The sequence below is a fragment of the Amblyraja radiata genome, chromosome 12, assembly GCF_010909765.2.
Source record: "Amblyraja radiata isolate CabotCenter1 chromosome 12, sAmbRad1.1.pri, whole genome shotgun sequence".
NCBI lineage: Eukaryota > Metazoa > Chordata > Chondrichthyes > Rajiformes > Rajidae > Amblyraja > Amblyraja radiata.
In genome coordinates this window covers 20,396,041-20,423,390 of record NC_045967.1, presented here as the reverse complement: position 1 = coordinate 20,423,390, position 27,350 = coordinate 20,396,041, and the positions used below count along the sequence as shown (strand labels likewise).

The 27,350-nt window shown below is 43.9% G+C and overlaps 1 protein-coding gene across 1 annotated transcript in view; it reads left to right on the top strand.

Annotated features, from left to right (window-relative positions):
- The window catches only part of LOC116978986 (transmembrane 9 superfamily member 2-like), a 74,309-nt gene extending 49,763 nt beyond the window's left edge, over window positions 1–24,546 (top strand). The window contains exons 14-17 of the mRNA XM_033030321.1: window positions 666–817; window positions 7,741–7,852; window positions 9,625–9,796; window positions 23,750–24,546. Coding sequence (XP_032886212.1) covers window positions 666–817; window positions 7,741–7,852; window positions 9,625–9,796; window positions 23,750–23,817 — 504 coding nt within the window. The 3' untranslated portion in view covers window positions 23,818–24,546. The remainder of the gene's footprint in view (window positions 1–665; window positions 818–7,740; window positions 7,853–9,624; window positions 9,797–23,749) is intronic.
- Window positions 24,547–27,350: the final 2,804 nt, after the last annotated feature.

The following is a 27,350-nucleotide window of genomic DNA, read 5'->3' as shown; positions in this document are numbered from 1 at the left end:
AAGAAAAATAATTTAATTAACTTTTTGCATTAATGTCTTATTTTTTCTGACCTTTGGAAATATTGTGTAATTTATGTATAATTTGCTTTTGTGTGTTGTCTCGGTCTATATTTGATGCAGCAAGCAAGATTTCCATTGCACCTGCACCTCACTGTGTGCATATAACAAAAACGCCACTTGACTTTAGCCTCATCCCCCTTGTATCTTTTACCCAAAATGTTCAATCTTTTAGAAAAGTGAATCTTTGGAATTTGAGTTGTGATGGAGGTCAGTCAGTGGGAGAGACAGGAATCGGCTATTGAATGCTGCTGTGGAGGACTGACTGATTTAAATTGCTGCAGTCAATGAAAAACAAGTTCCAGATGTAATATAACTAATTCCTGCTTTCTTTTATTCAGTAATTGCCTCTACTTCTCTTTACTCCCCCTCTCCCCTGTCCAGCAGATGATGAAATATTGTCTAATCATTGTAAAAGAATGGGAGAATAAGCATGTGCATAACTCTGGTTGAATCAAGTCAGTTTCATCCCACATCGAAACCTTGACTAAAGTTTGAAGCATTTTCCAGTTCTGCTGTGCCTATGTTCCTTGTGTTTAATGTTAAATCTGATGAGTAATAATTTGTCAGAGCCTTTTTGTAATTGATTTGGTGTGCTTTGTTTTCAGCCCATTGATCATCCGGTCCGGACAAATCAGATTCCACGTCAAATCCCGGAGCAGTCCTTCTTCACCAAGCCGCTGCCGGGCATTGTCATGGGCGGCATCTTGCCCTTTGGCTGTATTTTCATTCAACTTTTTTTTATTTTGAACAGCATCTGGTGAGTTAAATAATTTGAAATCTAATTCATTTTTTCTTTTAACTTAAATATTACATAGAAACATAGAAAATGGCCTACTCCTATAGGTGCAGGAGTAGGCCATTCAATATGATCATGGCTGATCATCCAACTCAGTATCTTGTTCCTGCCTTCTCTCCATACCCCCTGATCCCTTTAGCCACAAGCGCCACATCTAACTCCCTCTTAAATATAGCCAATGAACTGGCCTCAACTACCTTCTGTGGCAGAGAATTCCACAGATTCACCACTCTGTGTGAAAAATGTTTTTCTCATCTCGGTCCGAAAAGACTTCCCCCTTATCCTTGAACTATGAATCCGTGTTCTGGACTTCCCCAACATTGGGAACAATCTTCCTGCATCTAGCCTGTCCAACCCCTTAAGAATTTTGTAAGTTTCTATAAGATCCCCCCTCAATCTTCTAAATTCTAGCGAGTACATGCCGAATCTATCCAGTCTTTCTTCATATGAAAGTCATGACATCCCAGGAATCAGTCCGATGAACCTTCTCTGTACTCCCTCTATGGCAAGAATGTCTTTCCTCAGATTAGGATACCAAAACTGTACACAATACTCCAGGTGTGGTCTCACCAAGACCCTGTACAACTGCAGTAGAACCTCCCTGCTCCTATACTCAAATCCTTTTGCTATGAATGCTAACATACCATTCACTTTCATCACTGCCTGCTGCACCTGCATGCCTACATTCATTGACTGGTGTACCATGATACCCAGGTCTCGTTGCATCTCCCCTTTTCCTAATCTGCCACCATTCAGATGATAGTCTACTTTCCTGTTCTTGTCACCAAAGTGGATAACCTCACATTTATCCACATTATACTGTATCTGCCATGCATTTGCCCACTCATCCAACCTATCCAAGTCACCTTGCAGCCTCCTAGCATCCTCCTCACAGCTAACACTGCCCCCCAGCTTCGTGTCGTCCGCAAACTTGGAGATGTTGCATTCAATTCCCTCGTCCAAATCATTAATATATATTGTAAATAGCTGGGGTCCCAGCACTGAGCCTTGCGGTACCCCACTAGTCACTACCTGCCATTCTGAAAAGGACCCGTCTACTCCTACTCTTTGCTTCCTGTCTCCCAGCCAGTTCTCTATCCACATCAATACTGAACCCCCAATACCGTGTGCTTTAAGTTTGCATACTAATCTCTTATGTGGGACCTTGTCGAAAGCCTTCTGAAAGTCCAGATATAACACATCCACTGGTTCTCCCTTATCCACTCTACTAGTTACATCCTCAAAACATTCTATAAGATTCGTCAGACATGATTTACCTTTCATAAATGCATGCTGACTTTGTTCAATGATTTCACCACTTTCCAAATGTGCTGCTATCCTATCTTTAATAACTGACTAGCATTTTCCCCATTACTGATGTTAGACTAACTGGTCTGTAATTCCCCGTTTTCTCTCTCCCTCCCTTTTTAAAAAGTGGGGTTATATTAGCTACCCTCTAATCCTCAGGAACTACTCCAGAATATAAAGAGTTTTGAAGAATTATCACTAATGCATCCACTATTTCTGGGGCTTCTTCCTTAAGCACTCTGTGATGCAGCCTATCTGGCCCTGCGGATTTATCGGCCTTTAATCCATTCAATTTACCTAACACCACTTCCCGACTAACCTGGATTTCACTCAGTTCCTCCATCTCATTTGACCCCGGGTCCCCTGCTATTTCCGGCAGATTATTTATGTCTTCCTTAGTGAAGACAGAACCAAAGTAGTTATTCAATTGGTCTGCCATGTCCTTGCTCCCCATGATCAATTCACCTGTTTCTGACTGCAAGGGACCTACATTTGTTTTAACTAATCTTTTTCTCTTCACATATCTATAAAAACTTTTGCAGGCGGTTTTTATGTTCCCTGCCAGTTTTCTTTCATAATCTATGTTCCCTTTCCTAATTAAGCCCTTTGTCCTCCTCTGCTGGACTCTGAATTGCTCCCAGTCCTCTGGTAGGCTGCTTTTTCTGGCTAATTTGTATGCTTCATCTTTTGTTTTGATACTATCCCTGATTTCCCTTGTTATCCACGGATGCACTACCTTCCCTGATTTATTATTTTGCCAAACTGGAATGAACAATTGTTGTAGTTCATCCAAGCAGTCTTTAAATGCCTTCCATTGCATATCCACCGTCAACCCTTTAAGAATCAACTGCCAGTCTATCTTGGCCAATTCACGTCTCATACCCTCAAAGTTACCTTTCTTTAAGTTCAGAACCCTTTTTTCTGAATTAACTATGTCACTCTCCATCCTAATGAAGAACTCAACCATATTATGGTCACTCTTGCCCAAGAGGCCACGCACAACAAGACTGCTAACTAACCCTTCCTCATTACTCAATACCCAGTCCAGAAAAGCCTGCTCTCTCGTTGGTTCCTCTACATGTGGGTTTAGAAAACTATCCCGCATACATTCCAAGAAATCCTCTTCCTCAGCACCCCTGCCAATTTGATTCACCCAATCTATATGTAGATTGAAGTCACCCATTATAACTGTTTTACCTTTGTTGCATGCATTTCTAATTTCCTGTTTGATGCCATCCCCAACTCTACTACTACTGTTAGGTGGCCTGTACACAACTCCCACTAGCGTTTTCAGGACCTTAATGTTTCGCAGCTCTACCCATATCGATTCCACATCCTCCAAGCTAATGTCCTTCCTTTCTATTGCGTTAATCTCCTCTCTAACCAGCAACGCTACCCCGCCTCCTTTTCCTTTCTGTCTATCCCTCCTGAATATTGAATATCCCTGGATGTTCAGCTCCCAGCCTTGGTCACCCTGGAGCCATGTCTCCGTGATCCCAACTATATCATATTCATTAACAACTATCTGCACGTTGAACTCATCCACCTTATTACGAATGCTCCTTGCATTGAGACACAAAGCCTTCAGGCTTGTTTTTACAACACTCTTACCCCTTATTCAATTATGTTTAAAAGTGGCCATTTTTGATTTTTGCTCTGGATTTGTCTGCCTGTCACTTTTACTTTTCACCTTGCTACCTATTGCTTCCACCCTCATTTTACACCCCTCTGTCTCTCTGCTCATGCTCCCACCCCCCTGCCACATTAGTTTAAATCCTCTCTGCTCTAAATGGTTTACCCCTTATTCTTAAACTGGTTCTGGACTCCCCCAACATCGGGAATATGTTTCCTGCCTCTAGCGTGTCCAAACCCATAACAATCTTACATGTTTCAATAAGAGCCCTTTCATCCTTCTGAACTCCAGCGTGTACAAGCCCAGCCACTCCATTCTCTCAGCATATGACAGTCCCGCCATCCCGGGAATTAACCTTGTAAACCTACGCTGCACTGCCTCAAATTAGGGGACTAAAACTGCACACAATACTCCAGGTGTGGTCTCACTAGCGCTCTGTACAACTGCAGAAGGACCTCTTTGATCCTATACTCGACTCCTCTTGTTATAAAGGGCAACATGCCATTTGCTTTCTTCAATGCCTGCTGTACCTGTATGCTTACTTTCATAGACTGATGAACAAGGTCCCCCAGATCCCGTTGTACTTCCCCTTTTCCTAACTTGACGCCATTTAGATAGTAATCTGCCTTCCTGTTTTTGATACCAAAGTGGATAAATAACCTCACATTTATCCACATTAAACTTCATCTGCCATGCATCTGCTCACTCTCCCAACCTGTCCAATTCTCACAGCATCCTCCTCACAGTTCACACTGCCACCCAGCTTTGTGTCATCTGCAAATTTGCTAATGTTACTTTGAATCCCTTCATCCAAATCATTGATGTATATTGTAAATAGCTGCGGTCCCAGCACCGAGCCTTGCGGTACCCCACTAGTCACTGCCTGCCATTCTGAAAGGGACCTGTTAATCCCTACTCTTTGTTTCCTGTCTGCCAACCAATTTTCTATCCATGTCAGCACTCTACCCCCAATACCATGTGCCCTAATTTTGCCCACTAATCTCCTATGTGGGACCTTATCAAATGGTTTCTGAAAGTCCAGGTACACTACATCCACTGACTCTCCCTTGTCCATTTTCCTAGTTACATCCTCAAAACATTCCAGAAGATTAGTCAAGCATGATTTCCCCTTTGTAAATCCATGCTGACTCGGACCGATCCTGATACTGCATTCCAAATGTGCGGCTATTTCATCTTTTATAATTGACTCCAGCATCTTCCCCACCACCATTGTCAGGCTTACTGGTCTATAATTCCCTGTTTTCTCTCTCCCGCCTTTCTTAAAAAGTGGGATAATGTTAGCTACCCTCTAATCCACAGGAACTGATCCTGAGTCTATAGAACATTGGAAAATTATCACCAATGCATCCACAATTTCTAGAGCCACTTCCTTAAGTACCCTGGGATGCAGACCATCAGGCCCCATAATAAATTCGCCTTTTTCGGTCTTCAAGGGTCCGACTTTGGTCTTAACTAATTTTTTCCTCTTCACATACCTAAAGAAGCTTTTACTATCCTCCTTTATATTCTTGGCTAGCTTACCTTCGTACCTCATCTTTTCTCCCCATATTGTCTTTTTAGTTATCTTCTGTTGCTCTTTAAACATTGCCCAATCCACTTGCTTCCCGCTCATCTTTGCTACGTTGTACTTCTCTTTTATTTTTATACTATCCCTGACATCTCTTGTCAGCCACGGTCGCCTCTTACTCGCCTTGGAATCATTCTTCCTCCTAGGAATGAACTGATCCTGCACGTTCTGTATTATCCTTAGAAATCCCTGCCATTGTTGTTCCACTGTCATCCCTGCTAGGGTATCTTTCCAGTCAACTTTGGCCAGTTCCTACCGCATAGCCCCATAGTCCCCTTTATTCAACTGTAACACTGACACCTCCGATCTCCCCTTCTCCCTCTCCAATTGTAGATTAAACCTGACCATATTATGGTCACTGCATCCTAATGTCTCATTAACATCAAGTTCCTTTATCAAATCCGGTTCATCACATAACACTAAATCCAGACTTGCATTCTCCCTGGTACGCTCCAATACAAGCTGCTCTAAGAATCCATCACAAAGGCACTCGACAAAGTCCCTTTCTTGAGGTCCAGTACCAACCTGATTTTCATAGTCTACCCGCATGTTGAAATCTCCCATACCAATCACAGCATTACCTTTGCTACATGCCAATTTTAACTCCTGATTCAACTTGCACCCTATATCCAGGCTACTGTTTGGGTGCCTGTAGATAAGTCCCATTATGGTATTTTTGCCCTTACAATTCCTTAGTTCTATCCATACTGACTCCACATCTCCTGTTTCAATGTCATCCCTTGCAAGGGACTGAATTTAATTCCTCATCAACAGAGCAACCCCACCCCCTCTGCCCACCTGTCTGTCTTTTCGATAGGAGGTATACCCTTGAATATTCAGTTCCCAGCCCTGGCCCTCTTGCAGCCATGTCTCTGTAATTCCCACAACATCATACTTGCCAATTTCTAACTGAGCCTCAAGCTCGTCCACTTTATTTCTTATACTTCGCGCATTCATATACAACACTTTGACCTCCGTATTCACGTCCCACCTCGCACCGCTCGCAATTGGCCCTGACCTTACTCTTTTATCCCTTCTCGATACTTTCCTTTCCATTAATTCGAGAATTTTTTGTAATTTTTCCTGTAGTCATGCCTCCTAAATTTGCATCCAGTCTTTTATTTAAAGGACGGTCATGAGCCTTGTGCTGGTTCCTGTGGCAATCCCCCTGCTCACAAGGTTCCAATCGCAGAAACAATATATCACTCTCTGCCTCCAATTATGAAATCCATTTGTTAAACTTGCCCTGGAATCGCGTGAGCTGAAGCATTTTGGACCAATTTCTCATGAGGGACATCAGAGCCAGAGTAATCTCCCCCTTGCTTTCCACAGCAGCTTGGGATGCATCTTATCAGAGGATTTATTCATCTTTAAGCCCAGTAACAAATGTAATAACCTTTCTTTTTATGGTAATTTGTTCTGGAATGTCATTGTCCACCTTCCTGAAATCTGAGCATAATATACGGTTCATTTAATCCTTATCTTTATCCTCTGGTTGCACATGCACACTGCTTATATTAATCTGTAAAAAGTTTAAATCATTCCCTGGGTGTCCCCCTGCCTTTAATACCTATAAAATGCCTTGATTTTTCAGGCTTGTCCACCTGTGATATGGTTGCTTGACATTTGCTGTCTTTTCCGGCTCTCTCACAACAGACAAAAATGTCTATATTGGTTCTTGTGTCAAGGAAAAGATTCCAATCCTCAGGCTAAATTTTTAAATGCTCAAAAACAGCAAAAGAGTTCTTGGCACAAGTTCCGTAGCGCCGATGTAGTATTTTGGTTTGTGAGAATCGGCCAAATACTGTCAGTGTGGGGGAATGCAGCAGTCACTTGCAAATGGGAAGTCATCGTCACTAGGAGTAAACCAGTGTATAACATGATGGGATTGAGGGGCGGCTGTTTCTCAGAGTATGGCACTGCAGAGGTGAGATTGTGTGGGGGAACTCAAGGCCATAAATCGGATGCAAGTTTTAAAGAGCGAGTCAATGGTGCCGACCGGACTTGTCACCTGCTTTATTAATAGGTTTATTTCAGATTTCCAGTATCCGTAGTTATGTTCATTGCAAGACAAAATACTGGAGTAACTCAGTGGGTCAGGCAGCATCGCTGGAGAACATGGATAGTTGACATTTCAGGTTGGGACACCAGGGATGCTGCCTGACCTGCTGAGTTACTGCAGCATTGTGTCTTTCCATGGTAAACCAGCTTCTACAGTCTTTGTTTCTACATTATGTTCATTGCAATTGTTTTTGTGCCTGGTTGTGTTGTAAAAGATGACTTGATGGGAGGAGTGGTACATTCAGCATCAGCTATGTACACATAGTACGTATAACTGTACACATTTCATTGCAGGTCTCACCAGATGTACTACATGTTTGGTTTCCTGTTCTTGGTGTTCATCATTCTCCTCATCACTTGCTCAGAAGCCACCATCCTCCTGTGTTACTTCCACCTTTGTGCAGAGGTGCGTACTTCCAGCTCCAGTTGGTGCTTGTTAAAATTGCTGCATGCAATACTGAAATGTGACTGCACAAATTGAATATTCTGACATTGAACCTGCACAGACATTCCATCTCTATTCTATGGCTCTTCGGATTCATTCCAGAATTGATTCTAAATATGTTAGCTGCTTTATCACTGAGTGGTATGTTATGGCTAGGTCGACAGTAGTTGGCCAGTTTGCTAGTTGTCCCTGGGTAGTCATCTGGGAGGCATTGTCCCCAAAGCTCCATGCAGCTTCTAGGGTGCTGGGCTTGGCTGTACTAACCGTGGGAGGTATGTGTGAATCCCAGGCTGAACAAATGGGAATGTTGGCTGTGAGCAGGCTGTGGGGTAAGGGAATGCCAGGAGTCCCCGCAGCCTGTACAAGGCTAAGTGTGGATTATTTTCTGGAACTTTAGTCCCTTCAGAGAATGGGGGGGGTTATAGTTCACCTGGCGGTGAGGAGATTAATTTAACTTGACATCTGGTTCAGCATATGGGTCGAAGTGCCAGTTCTTGCTCTGTTCTGAATGATTTGTTCAATTTTCACAGCATCTTACTGATTTTTTTTTGTTTTGAATCTCCAGCTTCCATTGGACCTAGATTGATATTTTCTATTTTTACTGCTTTGGTTTTCCCCTTGTGTGGTTCGGTATGTGTCTTTGAGAGAAATGTTTCCTCTGTTTTATTGTGCTAAATGGAGATATTTACCTGACAGTTCAACATATTTCCTGCACACCCTGACTTTTGTCACCACTTCACTGGTTGAAGCGTTCACCATTGTTATAAGTGTTGGAAAGTACTTCAAAGGGCTCTGGAGTGAAGGTATGTGATGACCCTCCAGTCAAATTGATTTGGCCCTTGTGAGATCAACCGGTAAAGTTGCAGTGGAACAATGGAACTTTAAACAGACATGGTTCAGGTGCAGCCTGGGGACAGGGGAGGTTTTACAACCCAGAGCTCCTATGATGACAAAAGAGCAAGATGTGTCATGTAAGTGCTTCAGGTTGGATGTTAACAGGAAACTGATAATGGCCCTGATTCTGGCTGCCACCTGGCGGCTGTTGCATGTAGTGCATACGCAGTCTATGGGCAAATGAAAGATTAGTTTGACAGTGGTATTTTTTCTGTCTTAGAAGCTTAGTCATGTGGGGCAGTTCTGAAGAGTGCCATCTTTCAGCAGCGCTATACCCCAACAAAGACCATATCCTTTAGTGAAAAATGAGGAAAACAGCCACTGTTTTGTCTGAAGAAGGGTCTCGACCCGAAATGTCACCCATTCCTTCTCTCCAGCAATGCTGCCTGATCCACTGAGATACTCCAGCTTTTTGTATATATCTTCAGTTTAAACCAGCATCTGCAGTTCCTACACAAAACAGCCACTGTGGTTAGTGCTATAATCAACATTTTGTTCCAGTTATCTGAATTCCAATTGCCAACAGAACATACTCCCATTTCCCATCCAGTGACGTATTCTCCATTTGTTTGCTAGACCTATCCTAAATTCAAGAGAAATCTTTGCAGATACCTGAAATTTCAATTTTTAATTATGCCCATTCTAAGTTGATAATTGTACACCGTTTTATTTTTAGTGTTTATCATGTCATTGTACATTTAAGAAGGAACTGCAGATGCTGGAAAAATAGAAGGTAGACAAAAATGCTGGGTTTATGCTAGTGTTTATCATGTCATTGTACGTGTTCAGTTTTGGAAGAACTCCTTATTAACTATTCTTGGCACTGCCTTCCTCTGTAGGATTATCACTGGTGGTGGAGGTCATTCCTGACGAGTGGTTTTACAGCCGTGTACTTCTTCGTATACGCTGTTCATTACTTCTTCTCCAAGCTTCAAATTTCTGGGGCCGCAAGCACAATATTATACTTCGGCTACACGCTCATCATGGTCTTGATTTTCTTTCTCTTTACAGGTAAGATAGAAACATTAATAATGTTCAACTGTATTTGCCATTTATTAAAACAAACACAAGTAGCATGAAATGTTATCCTGTTCGATCAAAGAATGCAAACTGTTGATTGGATTTAATATGATATTTAGGGCGGTACTGCTGCTTTGAGTGGCTACATGTCTTTCCTGAAATTAATGGGCCTGTCCCACTTGGCCGTCATTGACGCGACAGGCCGGTAGTGACTGATGCACGATGGTCGGGCGCGTCATCATGCGTCCGCACAGCCGTCTGGAGCACGTGACGTCATTTGAAGATAGACACAAAATGCAGGAGTAACAGCGGGACCGGCAGCATCTCTGGAGAGAAGGAATGAATGATGTTTTGGGTCGAGACTCTTTTTTAGTCTGAAGAGGGTCTCGACCTGAAACGTCACCCATTGCTTCTCTCCAGAGATGTTCCCGTTCCCGCTGAGTTACTCCTGCATTTTGTGCCTATGTCCAATCGTCTTGGCCCCGCTCTGGGAGTAGGAGAGGGGGTGGATCTGGATCCGCAACGGCCGTGAGCCCCAGGCCAAGCTCAGCGACCGCTTGCCTGCTTCTGCTGCTGTTGGAGGTGAGACGTTGCGCCGCGCCAGGGTGTCCCACTTGGCCGTCATTTACGTGACAAGCCGGTGGCACGCGAAAATTTAGTGCAGAACAAAATCCTGGAGCCCTGCGCGATACCGCTCGCAACTCCACACTCCTCCATGCAACTCCATGCGCCCGTCCGCGCTACCCACATGCAACTAGGTTGTGTAAATGGTGTGCAAATGACAGCCAAGTGGGACAGCCCCTTAAGACATTGTTGCCCAGAAAATAGACTGCCTTCGTGCACAAGTGGTGGGGAATTTGAAACAACCAGCTTTCTTTCAATGATGACAGTGGGCACCGAACAGGTTGCCGAGTCAACTCGAGCCCTAGAGTGGCAGATTAGCTTTCTGAAAGGAGCTGGGAGTTCACAACTCCTTCAGAATCATTTGAGATAAGACTGGCTTTTTATTTCCTTTTTTTTTGTTGAATAATTGAAAACCATTTCTGAAATTACTGAGTGGGATTTGAAATTTAATTCACTCCTTCAATAAGATATATTGGTGAGGTTTTGCTGGTTAGAAGTGTTTAAAACTGTGTGGGATGCAGTTCTAACTGGGAGAAACTAATCTTTGTGCAATTCTCTTCAGCATTGCTGCATGAGTGATCCTTTTGTCAGCGTGTGATTTGGTCTATTATGAACATGTGATTTGTACATGGAGGGTTGCTGCAGCACCCACACTGAGAGGAGATTGAGAGCTTCAAGAAGCAAGTGGCAGCTGGGGTTGGAGCCCTTCTGTGTCCCTTATTTTCAGCTGCCGTGCTTTGAATGCCTGCTTGTTCTTACAGTTACATGAAAGTGTGCACTTAACTGAAATAGGGCTGCCAGAAAACAAGAGCAGGAACAGGGTGCTGGGCCCCACTGTTCAAATGTGATCATGACTCATCTACTCTGCCCTCCACTCCTCTGCATCACTTCCCCATCACCCTCAGTTCCATGATCTTTCAAAGATCTCCGCCGTAAATATATCCGATGATCCACCTCCAAAACTGTCGGGGGTCAGAGACTTCCAGATTCCAAAGACATACATGTTTGGGTAAATTGTCCCCAGTGTGTGTAGGATATTGTTAATATGCTGGGATCGCTGGTCATCACTAATTCGGTAGGCTGAAGGCCTGTTTCCACACTGTATCTTTAACCTAGACTAAACAAAGATTTAACTCCCTCAGATGGAGGACATTTCTACACAGCTTAATTTTAATTGACTGCCCCTTGTTTTGTAATTATGTTCCCTTGTTCATGACTGCCCCACTAGTGAAAACATCTCAACATCTACCCTGTCAAGCTCCTTTCTCATTAAGAGTGTTTCCACTATTTTTTACAAATGTAGTTTGCATCTGTTCATAAAGGTTGTGTTTTACCAATGGGGGGATTTGACTCGGCTCAATGAATTAAAAGCAGGTTTGAGGAAAGACTGGATGAGCACTGGAACAGCTGAAAGCACATTGGAGGATTTTGCAGTGCTGTCAAATCTCTGCTGCTGATTGTTGTAGAGAAACTACTTCCCTGAAGCAGGTGGTTGGGTAAAAATCATTCCTGCTTATTCATTTCAGGTTCAAAAGTGTAATGGGTCCATGTTGTTGAGACTGATTAAATGCTGATTGCTTCTGGCAGGTGTTGCTGTCTGTGAGCGACTCCACTCATTTGATCTGATGGTATGAACGCTCTAACTCTGAGCCAACTCTAAAAAGCCGAGAATTTAGTTTTTAGGGGTTTTTTCATACGACTGGAATGAGGGGGGATTTCTATTGCGAGAGGGTGATAAATCCATGGAATTAATTGCCATGGACAGCGGTGGAGTCCGTCTTTGGGGATTTTAAAAGTAGAGATTGATAGGTTCTTGGTTAGTAAAGATGTCAAAAGTTACGGGGAGAAGTCAGGAGAATGGGGTTGAGTGGGGAAAAATAGATAAGCCATGATAGAACGGCGCAGCTGACTTAATGGGACGGATGGCCTAATTCTGTTCCAGGGTCTTATGAACTGCACATTGGCTTCCTTTGCTAACACATTAGCACTGGGTGTCTCGGTGTGAGCCGAGCTTCATGCAGGAGAAATATAGGTGGGTGTTCAGACTGGCATTCTGGAGCCAAGCAGAAGCTTCGACAATGGGCTACTTTCTGATTTTTATGTTGTGCGGGGAAAAAATGTTTTATAGTGAGTAGTCTTGTGTGTTTGGAGATGCAAGAGATTGAAGATGCTCGATTCTTGAACAAAAGATAGTGCTGGTGGAAACATCTGTGGAGGGAATGGACATGATGTTTCAGGTCGGGGCCTTTCAGACTCGCAGATGAAAAAGGGTACAGAAGAACCGAATCTGTGGAAGGGTCTGGAACTCAAATGTCATCTGTCCATTCCCTTCACAGATTTTGCCTGACCCACTGAGTTCCCCCAGCACTTTGTGTTTTGTTCAGTTTATAAAACATCATAGATTCCATAGACTAGGTTTTTATTATGTCTCATACTTTTGCCACTTGGCCTAATTGTATCAGGTTATCCTACCCAATGATAGTCCATAACATTTTTGAAAGCGGCCAACAGTTTGTTGTCCTTCTGGTGTTGGTAAGCTCACTGCATCATCAGAGTGAGCTCGGCTGTCCATTTCAGAGCAACCTTTGGACGGGGCAAGACAACTGAGTACAGGAGACTACGAACCCCAGCATGGAAATCTCCTCTTCCCAGTTCCACAGCTTCATTACTCCACCAAATTCCAATCGTGTTCTTGATTTTAATCGGATTAAACATTTAATTATTTATAGGAGTCAAGAAAACAAGTTGTTTTAGAAAAAGTACCCTCTTTTGAGTGCTTTACAAATCATGCCATTAACGATGTTCGGTAACCTTCACGTTTTGTCATTAAGTATGGATATATCATGTAAATCTAAATCACTAACATATTAAAATAATATGTCGTCCTTTTGCTGACCCTTCACTGTACCACTTCCCCCCAGTCTGAAAAACAACCGTTTGCTATTTCTGCTTCGTCAGACAATTGGCTGTTAAAGGCTTTTTATTCCTCAGGAAGACTTATTATGGAGCACTTTAGTTGATGCCTTGTTTTGAGGTCGGTATATACTCGTCAGTTATGTTTCCACCATTGACCGATACTGTTGTTTAATCAAAAAACACTTGAGCTAGGCACAATTTATCAAGATCATATTGGTAAAGCCACAGTGCCTGCTAAGTCTGTCCTCAATTATTGTTTCTCAAACTTTCCCTGCACAGTTTAAGATTACTTCATCTATTACATCCTCTGGCAGTTTATTCCACATATCCACCACCCTCTGTGAAAAAACTTGCCCCTTGTGTCTCCTTTAAATCTTTCCACTTAAACTGATCTGGCTTTAGACTCTCTTACACTGGGGAAAAAGACTGACTATTCTCTTTATGCCCATAATAATTTTGAGGATCTCTAAAGTCAATCTTTTTTTCTTTGGTCATTTATGGAGCCAAGAAACGCTGGTGCAAACTCGGGTCTAAACTTTAGAGGTCTTTGATTGTTCAGTTACAATTCCGCCTGCCAGCTTTGATACCAGTTTGGCCAGGCCACCACACCACTTCTCATCCCATTGCAATTGACCCTTTTACAATTAACTATTTTTGATCTTGAAATGAATCTTTTTCCACAGCTAATTATTGACTGTACAATGTGATTACTGCTTCCCAATTTTGAAGTTTCTCTGACCCCACATTTGTTGAGCACCCTGAGCATGAATTGCCTTCAATCCAGCCTTCAACTAATCTAAGTAACACTAACTCTCCCTGCAGAAGGTACTTCATGGTGCTTTGATTGATGTCCTGTTCCAATAGATTACAGAATTGATTGAGATGTTTAATAGGGACAAATATATGCTGAAGATGTTGCTGAATGTGGGCAGAGGATGAGTTTGGGCCTATTAAAGGAAACGTTGCAGCTGCTGATCCAGTAGTGCCGGCTCAGTTGTCCAGCTGCCCCCCGGTCCTTTCATGGTCTTGGTAAAGACTCCAGTATGCGATCCGCCTCATCAGGAAAGCAACGCAAGCTATGACGGGTAGATGAGGACATGCCACTCGGCCCAGGAAACTAGATTTGCAGCAAACAAATGCAGTGTTGGTACCAGTACCTCTTGGTATCAGGGAGGTCAAGTCATACAGCACCCAGGGGTGAGTAAATACTCATACAGGGGTGAGTAAATTAAAGAGGAGCTCTCAGCAGACAGGGCTGCATTTTCTTTCACTTTGTGCATTTAATAAGGGCTCAAACCAACAGGGGTGGGATGGACTTCAAAATAAAATGCTAATTTTCAGACACAAAGCCTTTGAAACTTCAATGTGTAATGTTAATACATTTTAATCACCAACAGGAATAATAGATGCTTCTGAATGTTTGGTTATGGCTGTTATGGCAACTTGGGAACTTCAAATGATAGCCTGTTGATAAAAAGCACATTTCATTTAGAAATGCAAGTTTTTATATGCATATAAGAAAATGAAGTGGTAGCCAAATAGACATTATCAAAAACTAGAAGAAATGCTTAAAGTGGAATTCATTTTCTCTTGCTGTTTTTTTAGAATAATGAAACATTTATTAATTCTTTGTTGATTTTGTAAGCTAGTGAGAATTTAATCAGATATAGATGAACAGCAAATGCTTTCATTAACGTTTTTGAAGACTGCTATCATCAAGGTGGAGAAAGCTGAGCGATTGTTGGCTGAACAGTTGACATAGTCTGCCTCCTCACCATGCCGGTCAGGGAGAAGCACTGTGCCATGGATTACTTGTGGCAAATAAATTCTCACAGCTCGGCAGCAATCGATGTGGGAAAGGGCGAAGGACGCCAGAGATCTCATTAAAAAAAACTTAAACTCTCCTCTTCCCTTATGGTTCGAATGACTCATGGACTGGATCACAATACATTTGCTAACAAAAAAAAGTCCCAAGTATTTTGAAAATTGGGCCATTGCTGAGAGAGAACCAGGAGTCGTGTATCCGTACTGCTAACGGGAAAGAGAGTGTAGGAAGGGTCACGTTTAAACTAACAGGGCTGGGCGATGGGACCCAATGTAGGGAGACAGAGGGATATAAAAGGAGGACAAGCAAAAGGTAGAAGGGAGATAAGAAAAACTAACCTGAAAGCTTTGTGCCTTAATGCGAGGAGCATTCGTAATAAGGTGGATGAATTGAATGCGCAGTTAGTAGTTAAGGGATATGATATAGATGGAATTACGGAGACATGGCCCCAGGCTGACCAAGGCTGGGAGCTAAACATGCAGGGGTATTCAATATTCAGGAAGGATAGACAAAAAGAAAGAGGAGCTGGAGTGGCACTGCTGGTTAAAGAGGAGATTCATGCAATAGCAAGGAGACATTAGCTTGGATGCTGCAGAATCAGTATGGGTAGAACTGCGAAATAGCCAACGGCAGAAGACACTTGTTGGAGTGGTATATAGACCACCAAATTAGCAGTAAGGAGGTTAGGGATAGCATCACGCAGGAAATTAGGGATGGGTGTAGCAAAGGTACAGCGGTTATCATGGTTGACTTTAATCTACAAATTGGTAGCAGCGCCGAGAAGGAGGATTTCCTGGAATGTATACGGGATGGGTTTTTAAACCAATATGTAGAGGAACCGACTGGAGGGAAGGCCATCCTAGATTGGGTATTGTGTAATGAGGAAGGATTAGTTAGTGATCTTATTTAAGAAGAAACTGCAGATGCTGGAAAATCGAAGGTAGATAAAAATGCTGGAGAAACTCAGCGGGTGAGGCAACATCTATGGAGCGAAGGAAATAGGCAACGTTTCGGGTCGAAACCCTTCTTCAGACTCTTGTTGTGCAAGCCCCCTTGGACAACAGTGTCCATAATATGGTGGAATTCTGCATTAGAATAGACAGTGACACGGTTGATTCAGAGACTAGGGTCCTGAACTTGAATAAAGGAGACTTTGAAGATATGGGACGGAAATTGGCTAGGATAGACTGGCAAATTATATTTAATGGGTTGACAGTGGAGATGCAATGGCAAAGATGTTAAGACCGCATGGATGATCTCCAAAGATTGTTTCCCGGGATGGCGGGACTGTCATATGTTGATAGACTGGGATCTTATTGAAACATGTAAGATTATTAAGGGATTGGACTTGCGAGAAGCAGGAAACATGTTCCCAATGTTGGGGGAGTCCAGAACCAGGGGCCACAGTTTAAGAATAAGGGGTAGGCCATTTAAAATGGAGATGAGGAAAAACTTTTTCACCCAGGGAGTTGTGAATCTATGGAATTCTCTGCCTCTGAAGGCAGTGGAGGCCAATTCTCTGGATGCTTTCAAGAGAGAGTTAGATAGAGCTCTTAAAGATATAGGAATATGGGGAGAAGGCAGGAACGGGGTACTGATTGAGGATGATCAACTATGATCACTGTGAAATGCGGTGCTGGCTCGAAGGGCCGAATGGCCTACTCCCGCACCGATTGTCTATTGTCTGTCTGGCGAAAAAATAAAACTAGAAAGGCGGCACAAACGTGGCTGACGAGGGAAGTCAAGGATAGTGTTAAAGCCAAGGAAGAGGCATATAAATTGGCCAGAAGAAGCAGCAAACCAGAAGACTGGGAGAAATTTAGAACTCAACAGAGGAGGACAAAGGGGTTAATTAAGAGGGGGGGGGGAAGAGCATGAAAGAAAGCTTGTGGGAAATATTAAAAACTGACTGTAAAAGTTTCTATAGGCATGTAAAAAGGAAAAGATTAGTGAAGACGAAAATAGGTCCCTTACAGTCAGAGACAGGTGAATTTGTAATGGGGAAACAAGGAAATGGCAGAACAGTTAAACAAGTACTTTGGTTCTGTCTTCACTAAGGAAGTCTTCTTAGGCCCCCTTCGATCATGGCTGGCCATGGGTGTCTATGGTGCTATTCCCTATATGGAGGAATCCTGTGCGTGACTTTATTTAGCATGGGGAGACTGGTGCACAGACAGCCTGCCCACGGTCCTTGACAGATCTGGGTCAGGGTCCAGTGGCATGGACTCCAAGACGACCAGAGACCCTTTACTGCATGCAGCCGCCATTGGTCATTCCAGCCATTGTGACGCTCCACTAAGGTCAGCCATCGTCCTCCGCCTGTTCCTCCGTTGAGGTCTTGGTTGGATTACTCTTTGTCAGAGACCTCCCCCTCGACCATACTGCCATGGGTGGCCCTACCAGGAGCATAGCTCCAGATGGCATTGGTCTCAGGATCTCAGGTCCACACAAGCTTCTCCACCACGACAAGGTGACAATCCACGGAGAAGTAAGGAAGACACAAACAAAATTGCGGAAATACTAGGGGCCCCGAAGATCTAGTGGGAGGGAGTAACTGAAGGGAATTCATATTACTCAGAAAATGGTGTTAGGTAAACTGTTGGGATTGAAGGCAGATAAATCTCCAGGGCCAGATGGTCTGCATCCCAGAGTGCTCAAGGAGGTGGCCTAGAAATTGTGGATGAATTGGTGATCATTTTCCAATGTTCTCTCGACTCTGGATCAGTTCCTGTGGACTTGAGGGTGGCCAATGTAACTCCACTTTTTCAGAAAGGAGGGAGAGAGAAAATGGGGAATTATAGTCCAGTTAGCCTTACATCGTCACCCCAGATCCTCTGGCCACTACTATATCAGGAAGATTGTTTGTGTCCTCCTTAGTGAAGACAGATCCAAAGTACCTGTTCAACTCATCTGCCATTTTGCTTGTTCCCCATAATAAATTCACCTTTTTCGGTCTTCAATGGTCCAACTTTGGTCTTAACTAATTTTTTCCTCTTCACATACCTAAAGAAGCTTTTACTATCCTGCTTTATATTCTTGGCTAGCTTATTTTCGTACCTCATCTTTTCTCCCCGTATTGTCTTCTTGGTTATCTTCTGTTGTTCTTTAAACATTACCCAATCCTCTTGATTCCCCACTCATCTTTGCTACATTGTACTTCTTCGCTTTAATTTTTATACTGTCCCTGATGCCCCTTGTCAGCCATGGTCGTCCCTTTCTCCCCTTGGAATCTTTCTTCCTCCTAGGAATGAACTGAACCTGCACCTTCTATATTATTGCTAGAAACACCTTCCATTTTTGTTCCACTGTCATCCCTGCTAGTGTATCTTTCCAGTCAACTTTGGCCAGCTCCTCCCTCATGTCCCCATAATCCCCTTTATTCAACTGCAACACTAACACCTCCGATCTACCCTTCTCCCTCTCCAATTGTAGATTAAACCTGACCATGTTATGGTCACTGCCTCCTAATGGCTCATTAACCTCGAGGTCCTTTATCAAATCCGGTTCATTACATAACACTACATCCAGAATTGCCTCTTCCCTGGTAGGCTCCAATGCAAGCTGTTCTAAGAATCCATCACAGGCAATTTACAAAGTCCCTTTCTTGGGGTCCAGTACCAACCTGATTTTCCCAGTCTACTTGCATGTTGAAATCTCCCATAACAACCACAGCATTACTTTTGCTACATGCCAATTCTAACTCCTGATTCAACTTGCGCCCTATGTCCAGGCTACTGTTTGGGGGCTTGTAGATTAGTCCCATTAGGGTATTTTTGCCCTAATTCCTTAGTTCTATCCATATAGACTCCACATCTGTTTCAATGTCACCCCTTGCAAGGGACTGAATTTCATTCCTCACCAACAGGGCAACCCCACCCCCTCTGCCCACCTGTCTATCTTTTCGATAGGAGGTATACCTTGAATATTCAGCTTCCAGCCCTGGCCCTCTTGCAGCCATGTCTCAGTAATTCCCACAACATCATACTTGCCAGTTTTTAACTGAGCCTCAAGCTCGTCCACTTTTTCCCTTATACTTTGCGCATTCATATACAGCACTTTGACCTCTGGATTCACTTCACCCCTCGAACCGCTCGCAATTGGCCCTGACCTTACTCTGTTGTCCCTTCTCGAACTTTCCTTCCCATTAATTCTAAAATCTTTTGTAATTTTTCCTGTAGTCACTTCCCCTTCAACTCCATCTTTATACTCCCAATTTGTCAATCTCTCTCCCCCACTATTTAGTTTAAACCCGCACGTGTAGCCCAAGCAAATCTGCCTGCCAGAATGTCAGTCCCCCTCCAGTTAACGTGTAACCCGTCCCTTTTGTACGGGTCATCGCTACCCCAGAAGAAGATAGGTTGGGTGAGTGGGCATAAGTATGGCACATGCAGTATAATGTAGATAAATGTGAGGTTATCCACTTTTGTGGCAAGAACAGGAAGGCAGATTATTATCTGAATGATGTCAGATTGGGAGAAGGGGAGGTGCGATGAGACCTGGGTGTGCTTGTACATCAGTCACTGAAAGGAAGCATGCAGGTACAGCAGGCAGTAAAGAAAGTCAATGGCATGTTAGCCTTCATTGTGAGAGGATTTGAGTTTAGGAGCAAGGAGGTCCTACTGCGGTTGTACAGGTCCTTGGTGAGACCACATCTGGAGTATTGTGTGCAATTTTGGGCTCCTAATTCGAGGAAGGACATTATTGCTTTTGAGGGAGTGCAGCGTCGGTTCACCAGGTTAATTCCCGGGATGGCTTGACTGAAGTATGATGAAAGAATGGGTCGACTGGGCTTGTTTTGCTGGAATTTAGAAGGATGAGAGGGGATCTTATAGAAACATATAAAATTCTTCAAGGAATGGACAGGCTAGATGCAAGAAATATGTTCCCGATGTTGGAGTCCAGAACCAGGGGTAAGGTCACAGGGTCACAGTTTAAGAATAAGGGGTAGGTCATTTAGGTCCGAGATGAAGAAAAACCTTTTTACCCGGAGAGTTGTGAATATGTGGAATTATCTGCCACAGAGGGCAGTGGATGGTTTCAAGAGAGAGTTTGATTTAGCTCTTAAGGCTAAAGGAATCGAGGGATATGGGGGAAAAGCCAGAACGCAGTAATGATTTTGGACGATCAGCCATGATCATATTGAATGGCGCTGCTGGCCTGAAGGGCCGAATGACTTACTCCTGCACCTATTTTCTATGTTTCCTCTATGTTTCTATGTTTCCCTGTTTGTCTTTCTCTGCAGCTGCTGCCTGACTTCCTGAGTATACGCTATAATTGTTGATTTTCAGATTTCCACCATTAGTACTTTGCATTTACATGCATTTGCATTTATTTATACAACCAAGCACCAACAGGTCACTTTGCCTAATTTCTATTCTTTGTTTGCTGTGCCATCCATTTCCAGTATTGTTTTTCTCTTTTGAATTTGCACTCGGTTTCCCTACCAAGCACGTTGAACTCTACTCCAGCAAGTTGAACTCTGCAAGCAAGCCTGAAGCCTGACCATGAGGATACTGGTCCCAGTCCTGCTATGGAGAAATCTGATGGTCTCATGCAGCTGGCATTTTCCCCAGAGCCTTTCCCGGGAGATCGGGTTCGTTAATGCGAACTTTGCAGAGGTGTTGGGCAAAGTGATCACCAGTCCTGTGCTTGGTCTCACCGATGTAGAGCAGTTGACACCTAGAGCAGCGGATGCAATAGATAAGGTTGCAGGAGATGCGACTACCCAAGAATTTGCTGCGGACATCAGTTGTGTGTTAAAGCCAAAGCAGAGTTGCAAGAGTTATCTGGCTTTCACTTAATGTGGGAACGATGATATAATTTCTGCCATGAGTCAGCCAGTCATGGGAATAAGTGTTTGTCTGACATTCAGTTTGTATTGCTTGCAAACAATCTTTATCCTTGCAGCATATTTATGTTGTTAAATCTGAGTTACAACTGAGGCTGATAAATTAACTAGTGTCTCATCATGGGTATGTGTAGTATTTGACAACTCAGCCCTTGTGCTTCATACAAATACATCCATTCAAAGACTGCTGTTTACTGAACTATTAAAGTGCTTCTTGATTCGGGTATGATAAAGTGGGCACTTAACCAACTTGCAACAGGAAGCCCAGTGATTTGCAGGGAAGTTTGATCCTACTTCACCTGGGGACAGTGGCTCAAGGTTTGTTACTGAATGTGACAAATATTCTATCAGCAGGAAATGTAGGTTCTTATGGCCAATCAGCTCATTGGGTCCATATTAGGTTCTAGCTAAAGTCCCATTCGATCTCTTATTCTCCTGATGGTTTTCCTTCCTCACGTACCCATTAGAACCCCTTGACTATTTTGTCGCTTTTGCAGCAGCCAGTTAACCTACCAGCATATCCTTTGTGATGTGCGTATTCTGTTGGAAACCCGCAGAGTCAAACCTCTTGCAGGCAATGCCAGAAGTCAGGATCAAACACGGGTGCATGAGGCAACAACACTAACTGCTGCACCACTGTGATCCTTCTCCAGAATCTCACATGATAGCTGACCTTTGAAACACCCAGACACTTCAATTACTTAGTCTAATTGCAATCAGCGCAACTGAATGGTGCTGGTGCAGAAGACAACAAAATGTAATAACATGTTCAATCTTTGTGGACTCCCAAGAAATATGGAGACTTTCCTGGAATGAAGTTGACTGATAATTCTTGCAGCAAATAGATAGTTACTGAAGAGATGCTATGGTTATCTTGCTACAAGATAAGGTGATCATTGGGATGAATATAGTTTGCTTGTACAAAATTGACAGTCTGGAACAAATTGTCAGGCGGTGGTAAGGTTACAGTCGTGCATCAATATTGAAACAAAGCAACAATAGACTACACTTCTAGCCTGGTTCAACAATCAATAAGATTTTGGCTAAACATTTGTCTCAAGGGCACATTTATGATCTTCCTCCATTCTTTCCCTGGCCAGCAATCTTTCTCTCAACCATGAATATACTGATTAAATGATGATGCACACTGCAGCTTTGTCTTCCTGAGTAGATCTCATGCATTGTGAGGTACCAGTAATCTAATCATTGAGGAACTGTGCTGAAGATGTATTCGGATCCCACCACAGCAGTCGGGGAAATTAGATTCAGTCACTGGTGTGGTCTGGAATGAAACTCCAACATCAGAAAAGGCATATGTTAACCAATGGTTGGTTGTTTACAATCCCTTGGTCTGCTGGAGCCTTTTGGAAATAAATCTGGGTGAACGTGAGCTACAGGCTGCCGATGACATGGCCTCACAAACCAATCCTATTCTCAGACTGCAGTAATGAACACTTCCTGACATTCAACTATTCCAAATTAGCCAAACAGCATGTCTTGGAACTTGTGTTCATAGTCGTAATGTGCCATGCATTCTTTCACCCTACGCTGTAATGATGTCCTCTTCCAGTGCAGGAGAGACCTCTCGAGAACAAGGGAGCAGTGTGAATGGTGTGGCATTCAGAATTCTCCACGCTCAGCTCTCGCAGGATAGTGTCCAACATGGACAAAAACGTAATTATAAGTTGTGGACTCCAGCTTGCTATTTGGACCACCCAGAAAGATTAGCACAGGCAAATGTAGTGGGATTAGGGGGAAGGTTTGTGTCCATCAGTGGCCAACCCCTGAAGAGTAGAGCTGGACCCCTGGCGGTGATGTGAAAGAAGGGACAAGTGCTGGATCTTTAATTTCCTGCTGTTGATGCGCATGTCCATGACCGCAGCAGCAGAAGTGACCGTTGCACTGTCCTGGTGAAGACCCCTCCTTGTTGCCTGCTACTACCATTGTACCGAGTTAGATGATAACTGGGCATCTGTGGACCATCGCCTGATTCTGGCTTCACCACCATTTGTAACCCCAACCAAGGTGGTCACTGACACAGTGCCCTCCATAATGTTTGGGACAAAGACCCATCATTTATTTATTTGCCTCTGTACTCCACAATTTGAGATTTGTAATAGAAAAAAAAAAATCACATGTGGTTAAAGTGCACATTGTCAGATTTTATTAAAGGGTATTTTTATACATTTTGGTTTCACCGTGTAGAAATTACAGGTGTGTTTATACACTTTGGTAGTATGATGACTTTCTGCTTGTGTAGTGGAGAGGACAACCTGAACCTTTCATCTGAAGTGTTGTGGCTTGGACACTGCAGCACTCCCTCTACATCTAAACTAAACACACTGGCTGAAGGAACCTATTAGAAACTTTACACTTGAGGACCTTCTGAAAGTAAAACACAAATAATTTAACATTACCAGAATATTGCTCGTCCATTGTGCTGCAGTGAAAATAGTTCTGTAAACAGTAAGAAATTAAGTGGAGGATCAAAGAAATGATGGTTCAAATATTTAAGATGACAAAATCAGTCGTGAACTGTATTTTTCACTTGTTCATAATATGCGATCTTATTCCAAGCCAGCCATGTGAGTAAGTTGCCAAAAGTACCGTGGGTACAATTTGAACTCTTGGTTGTACCGTTCACGGGAGATTGTGAAGATATTGGGGGGAAAAAACACATCAGCGCTATCTTAGGTCATTAACATTAATTCTGCTTCCTTTTTTTTTTCAGGGACAGTTGGATTTTTCGCCTGTTTCTGGTTTGTTAACAAGATTTACAGTGTTGTGAAGGTAGATTAATAATGGCCTCCACACATATGATGTGTATTTTCTTTATCTTTGCATTTAAATATTTATCATGGCTTTAATCCTGGACACCTTCTAAACACTGTTCACTTTTAATTGCAAATCTAGAATAATTGCAACAATAAAAATAGATTAGTTGATGGTCTCTCACATTTTGCAATCATGTAATTATGGTTAGTGACAGGTCAGGAAAGACTTGACTGTTCATTCCATGTTTAGTCGTCTCATTCAGTGCATAGAGTTCTTCCCGTTTGATTTGTAGTGCATGCTTAGGGTTTGCTCTGATTCCGTGCCACTGGCAGAACTGCCTGCCCACTCGATAGCATTTCAATATCTGGGCCCCTTTCTCAAGTGCATTGAACTGCAGGAGAACCACAGAACAGCACCATTGCTGGAATTGCAGTGTGCACTTTCCTTTGGAAGCAGAAGGCGGTGAAGTGAACCTGCTCTGGTGATTCCAATGTTGGTCATTGTGCTCTTGTGGTTTTAATTTCAATGTATGTGCTCAAAACAAATTTGAATAATTTGACTGGACGTGGATTTTCAAGTGCTACGTTAAAACAATTGCAATAATATCAATTATTTGTACATAAACAGCTCATTCACCTTTATAATGTAAATATATGGAACTGCATTAACCCATGCCCTGCCCAACCCCTCAGTTAATTATTTGTTCCCGTTTCCCGACAGCGGCAAGGATTTGAGCTTTTATTGGTATTTTCTTGTACAGGTGCACAACCTTTTATCCGGAGTTCCGGAAACCGAAAAACTCCGAAAACCGGCCATTTTTTCCAGGATGTCGTCTGCACACCAAAGCTTGCGTTTGGCGCCAAACTTGACCCGAAACGACCCACGGTCAACCCAGGTCTGTACTACTGTAGCGGCTGCCTCCTCCCCGGAGACCGGGGAGACACTTAAACATCTGTAAATCATTGCTTAAATGTTAGTCAGTTAGTTTGGAGGGCTTTTATGTGAAGGGGGAAACTTTAATTCTTAGTCCCCTACCTGGTCGGAGAGGCGGGGAGCGGTCAATGCCTTACCGGGTCGCCGTGCAGTAAGCTCCGGAGCGCTGTGGCCGCCGACTCCCAGCTGGGGCTGCGGGCGTCCGGCCGCGGGCGGCGCCGGTTGTAGCTCCGAGCCCAGCAACTCTACCCCTGGCTGCGCGGCGCTCCAAATCCAGCGCGGCCCGCGGCCGGACGCCCGCAGCCCCAGTACCGCTGTGGCCGCCGACATGTTGTGTGTCGGCGGCCACAGCGCTCCGGAGCTTACCGCACGGCGACCTGGTAAGGCATTGCCCGCTCCCCGCTGGTATCCCAGCGCTGCGACGCCGCCGATTCCCAACATCGCGGCGCTGGGGCTGCGGGCGTCCGGCCGCGGGCCGCGCTGGATTTGGAGCGCCGCGCAGCCAGGGGTAGAGTTGCCGGGGTCGGAGCTCCAACCGCGGCCGGACGCCCGCAGCCCCCAGCTCCGCGATGTTGGGAGTCGGCGGCCACAGCACTCCGGAGCTTACTGCACGGCGACCCAGTAAGGCATTGACCGCTCCCCGCCTCTCCGACCAGGTAGGGGACTAAGAATTAAAGTTTCCCCCTTCACCCCCCCCCCCACCACATAAAATCCCTCCAAACTAACTGACTAACATTTATGCAATGATTCCCCGGTCTCCGGGGAGGAGGCAGCCGCTCCAGACTTTTCAAGCCGCCCGCGCTACCTACCTAATCTACGCTAAAAAGCTTCCATTCGGAAATCCGAAAAATTCCGAAATCCGACAAGTGTCTGGTCCCAAGGCTTTCGGATAAAAGGTTGTGCACCTGTACTGTGATATTTTGTAAATATTCCCAAATCCACATCATTTTGAACAAAGGATTGTGTATGTAGTGCTGAGTAGCACGGATTGGTGGCTTTATCTCCGCAGTGCCTGATTATGTCTTGAAAATGTACCAATATTTGTTTAATAAACTTGAGATGAATCACTTATTATACGTGTGCAGTTCTTAAACATTACTGTTTCATCTAATTGATGTTGATTCGATTGCACAATATTATGTTTTAGTTATCCTGTATAATCACAGCTCAGGTGGTGAACAGCGATCGGTGCGAGGTAACAACCCGAGGCCAGTTGTTATTACTTTGCCTACTGAGGACCAGGGATCTTGCATGTCAATTATCTACACCCTTGCAAGTAGATTTCAATCAGGAAGAGTTCCTCTCACCTGAATGTGCAGAACATTTTCCAAGCAATGTAGATAGGAATTGTCATATCTACAGACTATTCATATTGATCATTCCAATTCCATTCTTATCACAGATCGTCCTTGGCACTGCCATGAGCTTCATCTTTCATTGAGGCTGGAGTTTTATTGTCCGACATGCATCAAACCTCTACAAAGCATTCTGAAAATACTTACGGTAGAGCTGAGTACGTCCAAGTTTTGTAAGTTAATTGGCTTTCGGAAGTTGTAAAATTGGCCCTAGTGTGTAGGATAGTTAGTGTATGGAATGATTTCTGGTTAGCATGGATTCGTTGGGCCAAAAGGCCTGTTTCAGTACTGTATCTCTCTCTAAACTTAAGTAAAAGTATGTGGAACTTTCCTTACAGGGCTCATCTATGCAACACCACACTTGGTGGGAGGAGGGCGGGGGGGGGGGGGGGGGGGGGGGGGGGGGGGGTGTGAAGTGAAGTGAATATGTACTGGTCAGGCAGCACCCCAGCTATACAGAGATCTGGTCTTGGACATCACCTCATAGCTACTCCTGCATTTTGGTCATTTGCAGTTACTGCAAGTTTGAAGTTTAAGAAATTAATTTAGTATAAAACTCGGGGAATTGAAATCAATCTGTTTTTCCCAGCTAAAGTTTTACGTATCCTCCATACTTTTCAACTCTCTCCCTCTCAGAATGCAATTGCTGATTTTATGGCCTGTCTAGCCTGTGGAACAAGTTTGTGATTGATAGTTTATTGAGAGGTCTTTTCCTCTGGCACACCCTGACTTGCACCTTCCTGGTAATGTGATGTCTCTCACCCTGTCAAAATCTACAGCCTTGTGTGCTTTGAACTTGATTTCATAACTCCCTGCACACATATGTCCTAATCAGAGGGAGACTCAGTGGATTGTCACCTTGTCGTGGTGGAGAAGCTTGTGTGGTCCTGAGAACGATGCAGTCTGGAGCTGTGCTCCTGGTAGGGTCACCCATGGTGGTATGGTCAAGGGGGAGATCTCTGACAAAGAGTAATCCAACCAAAACTTCAATGGGGGAACAGGCGTAGGATGATGGCTGATTTTATTGGAACGTCACAACGGCTAGGAAGGTGGATGAAGGCTGCAGCAGAAAAGGGTCCCCGGTCGTCTTGGGTTCCATGCCACTAGATTCTGACCCAGATCTGTCAAGGACCGTGTGGTGGCTGTCTGTGCACCAGTCTCCCCACGTTAAACAAAGTCAAGCACAGGCATCCTCCATGAGAGGAGTCATACTCGTTTTGAGTGACAATAGGCAATAGACAATAGGTGCAGGAGTAGGCCATTTGGCCC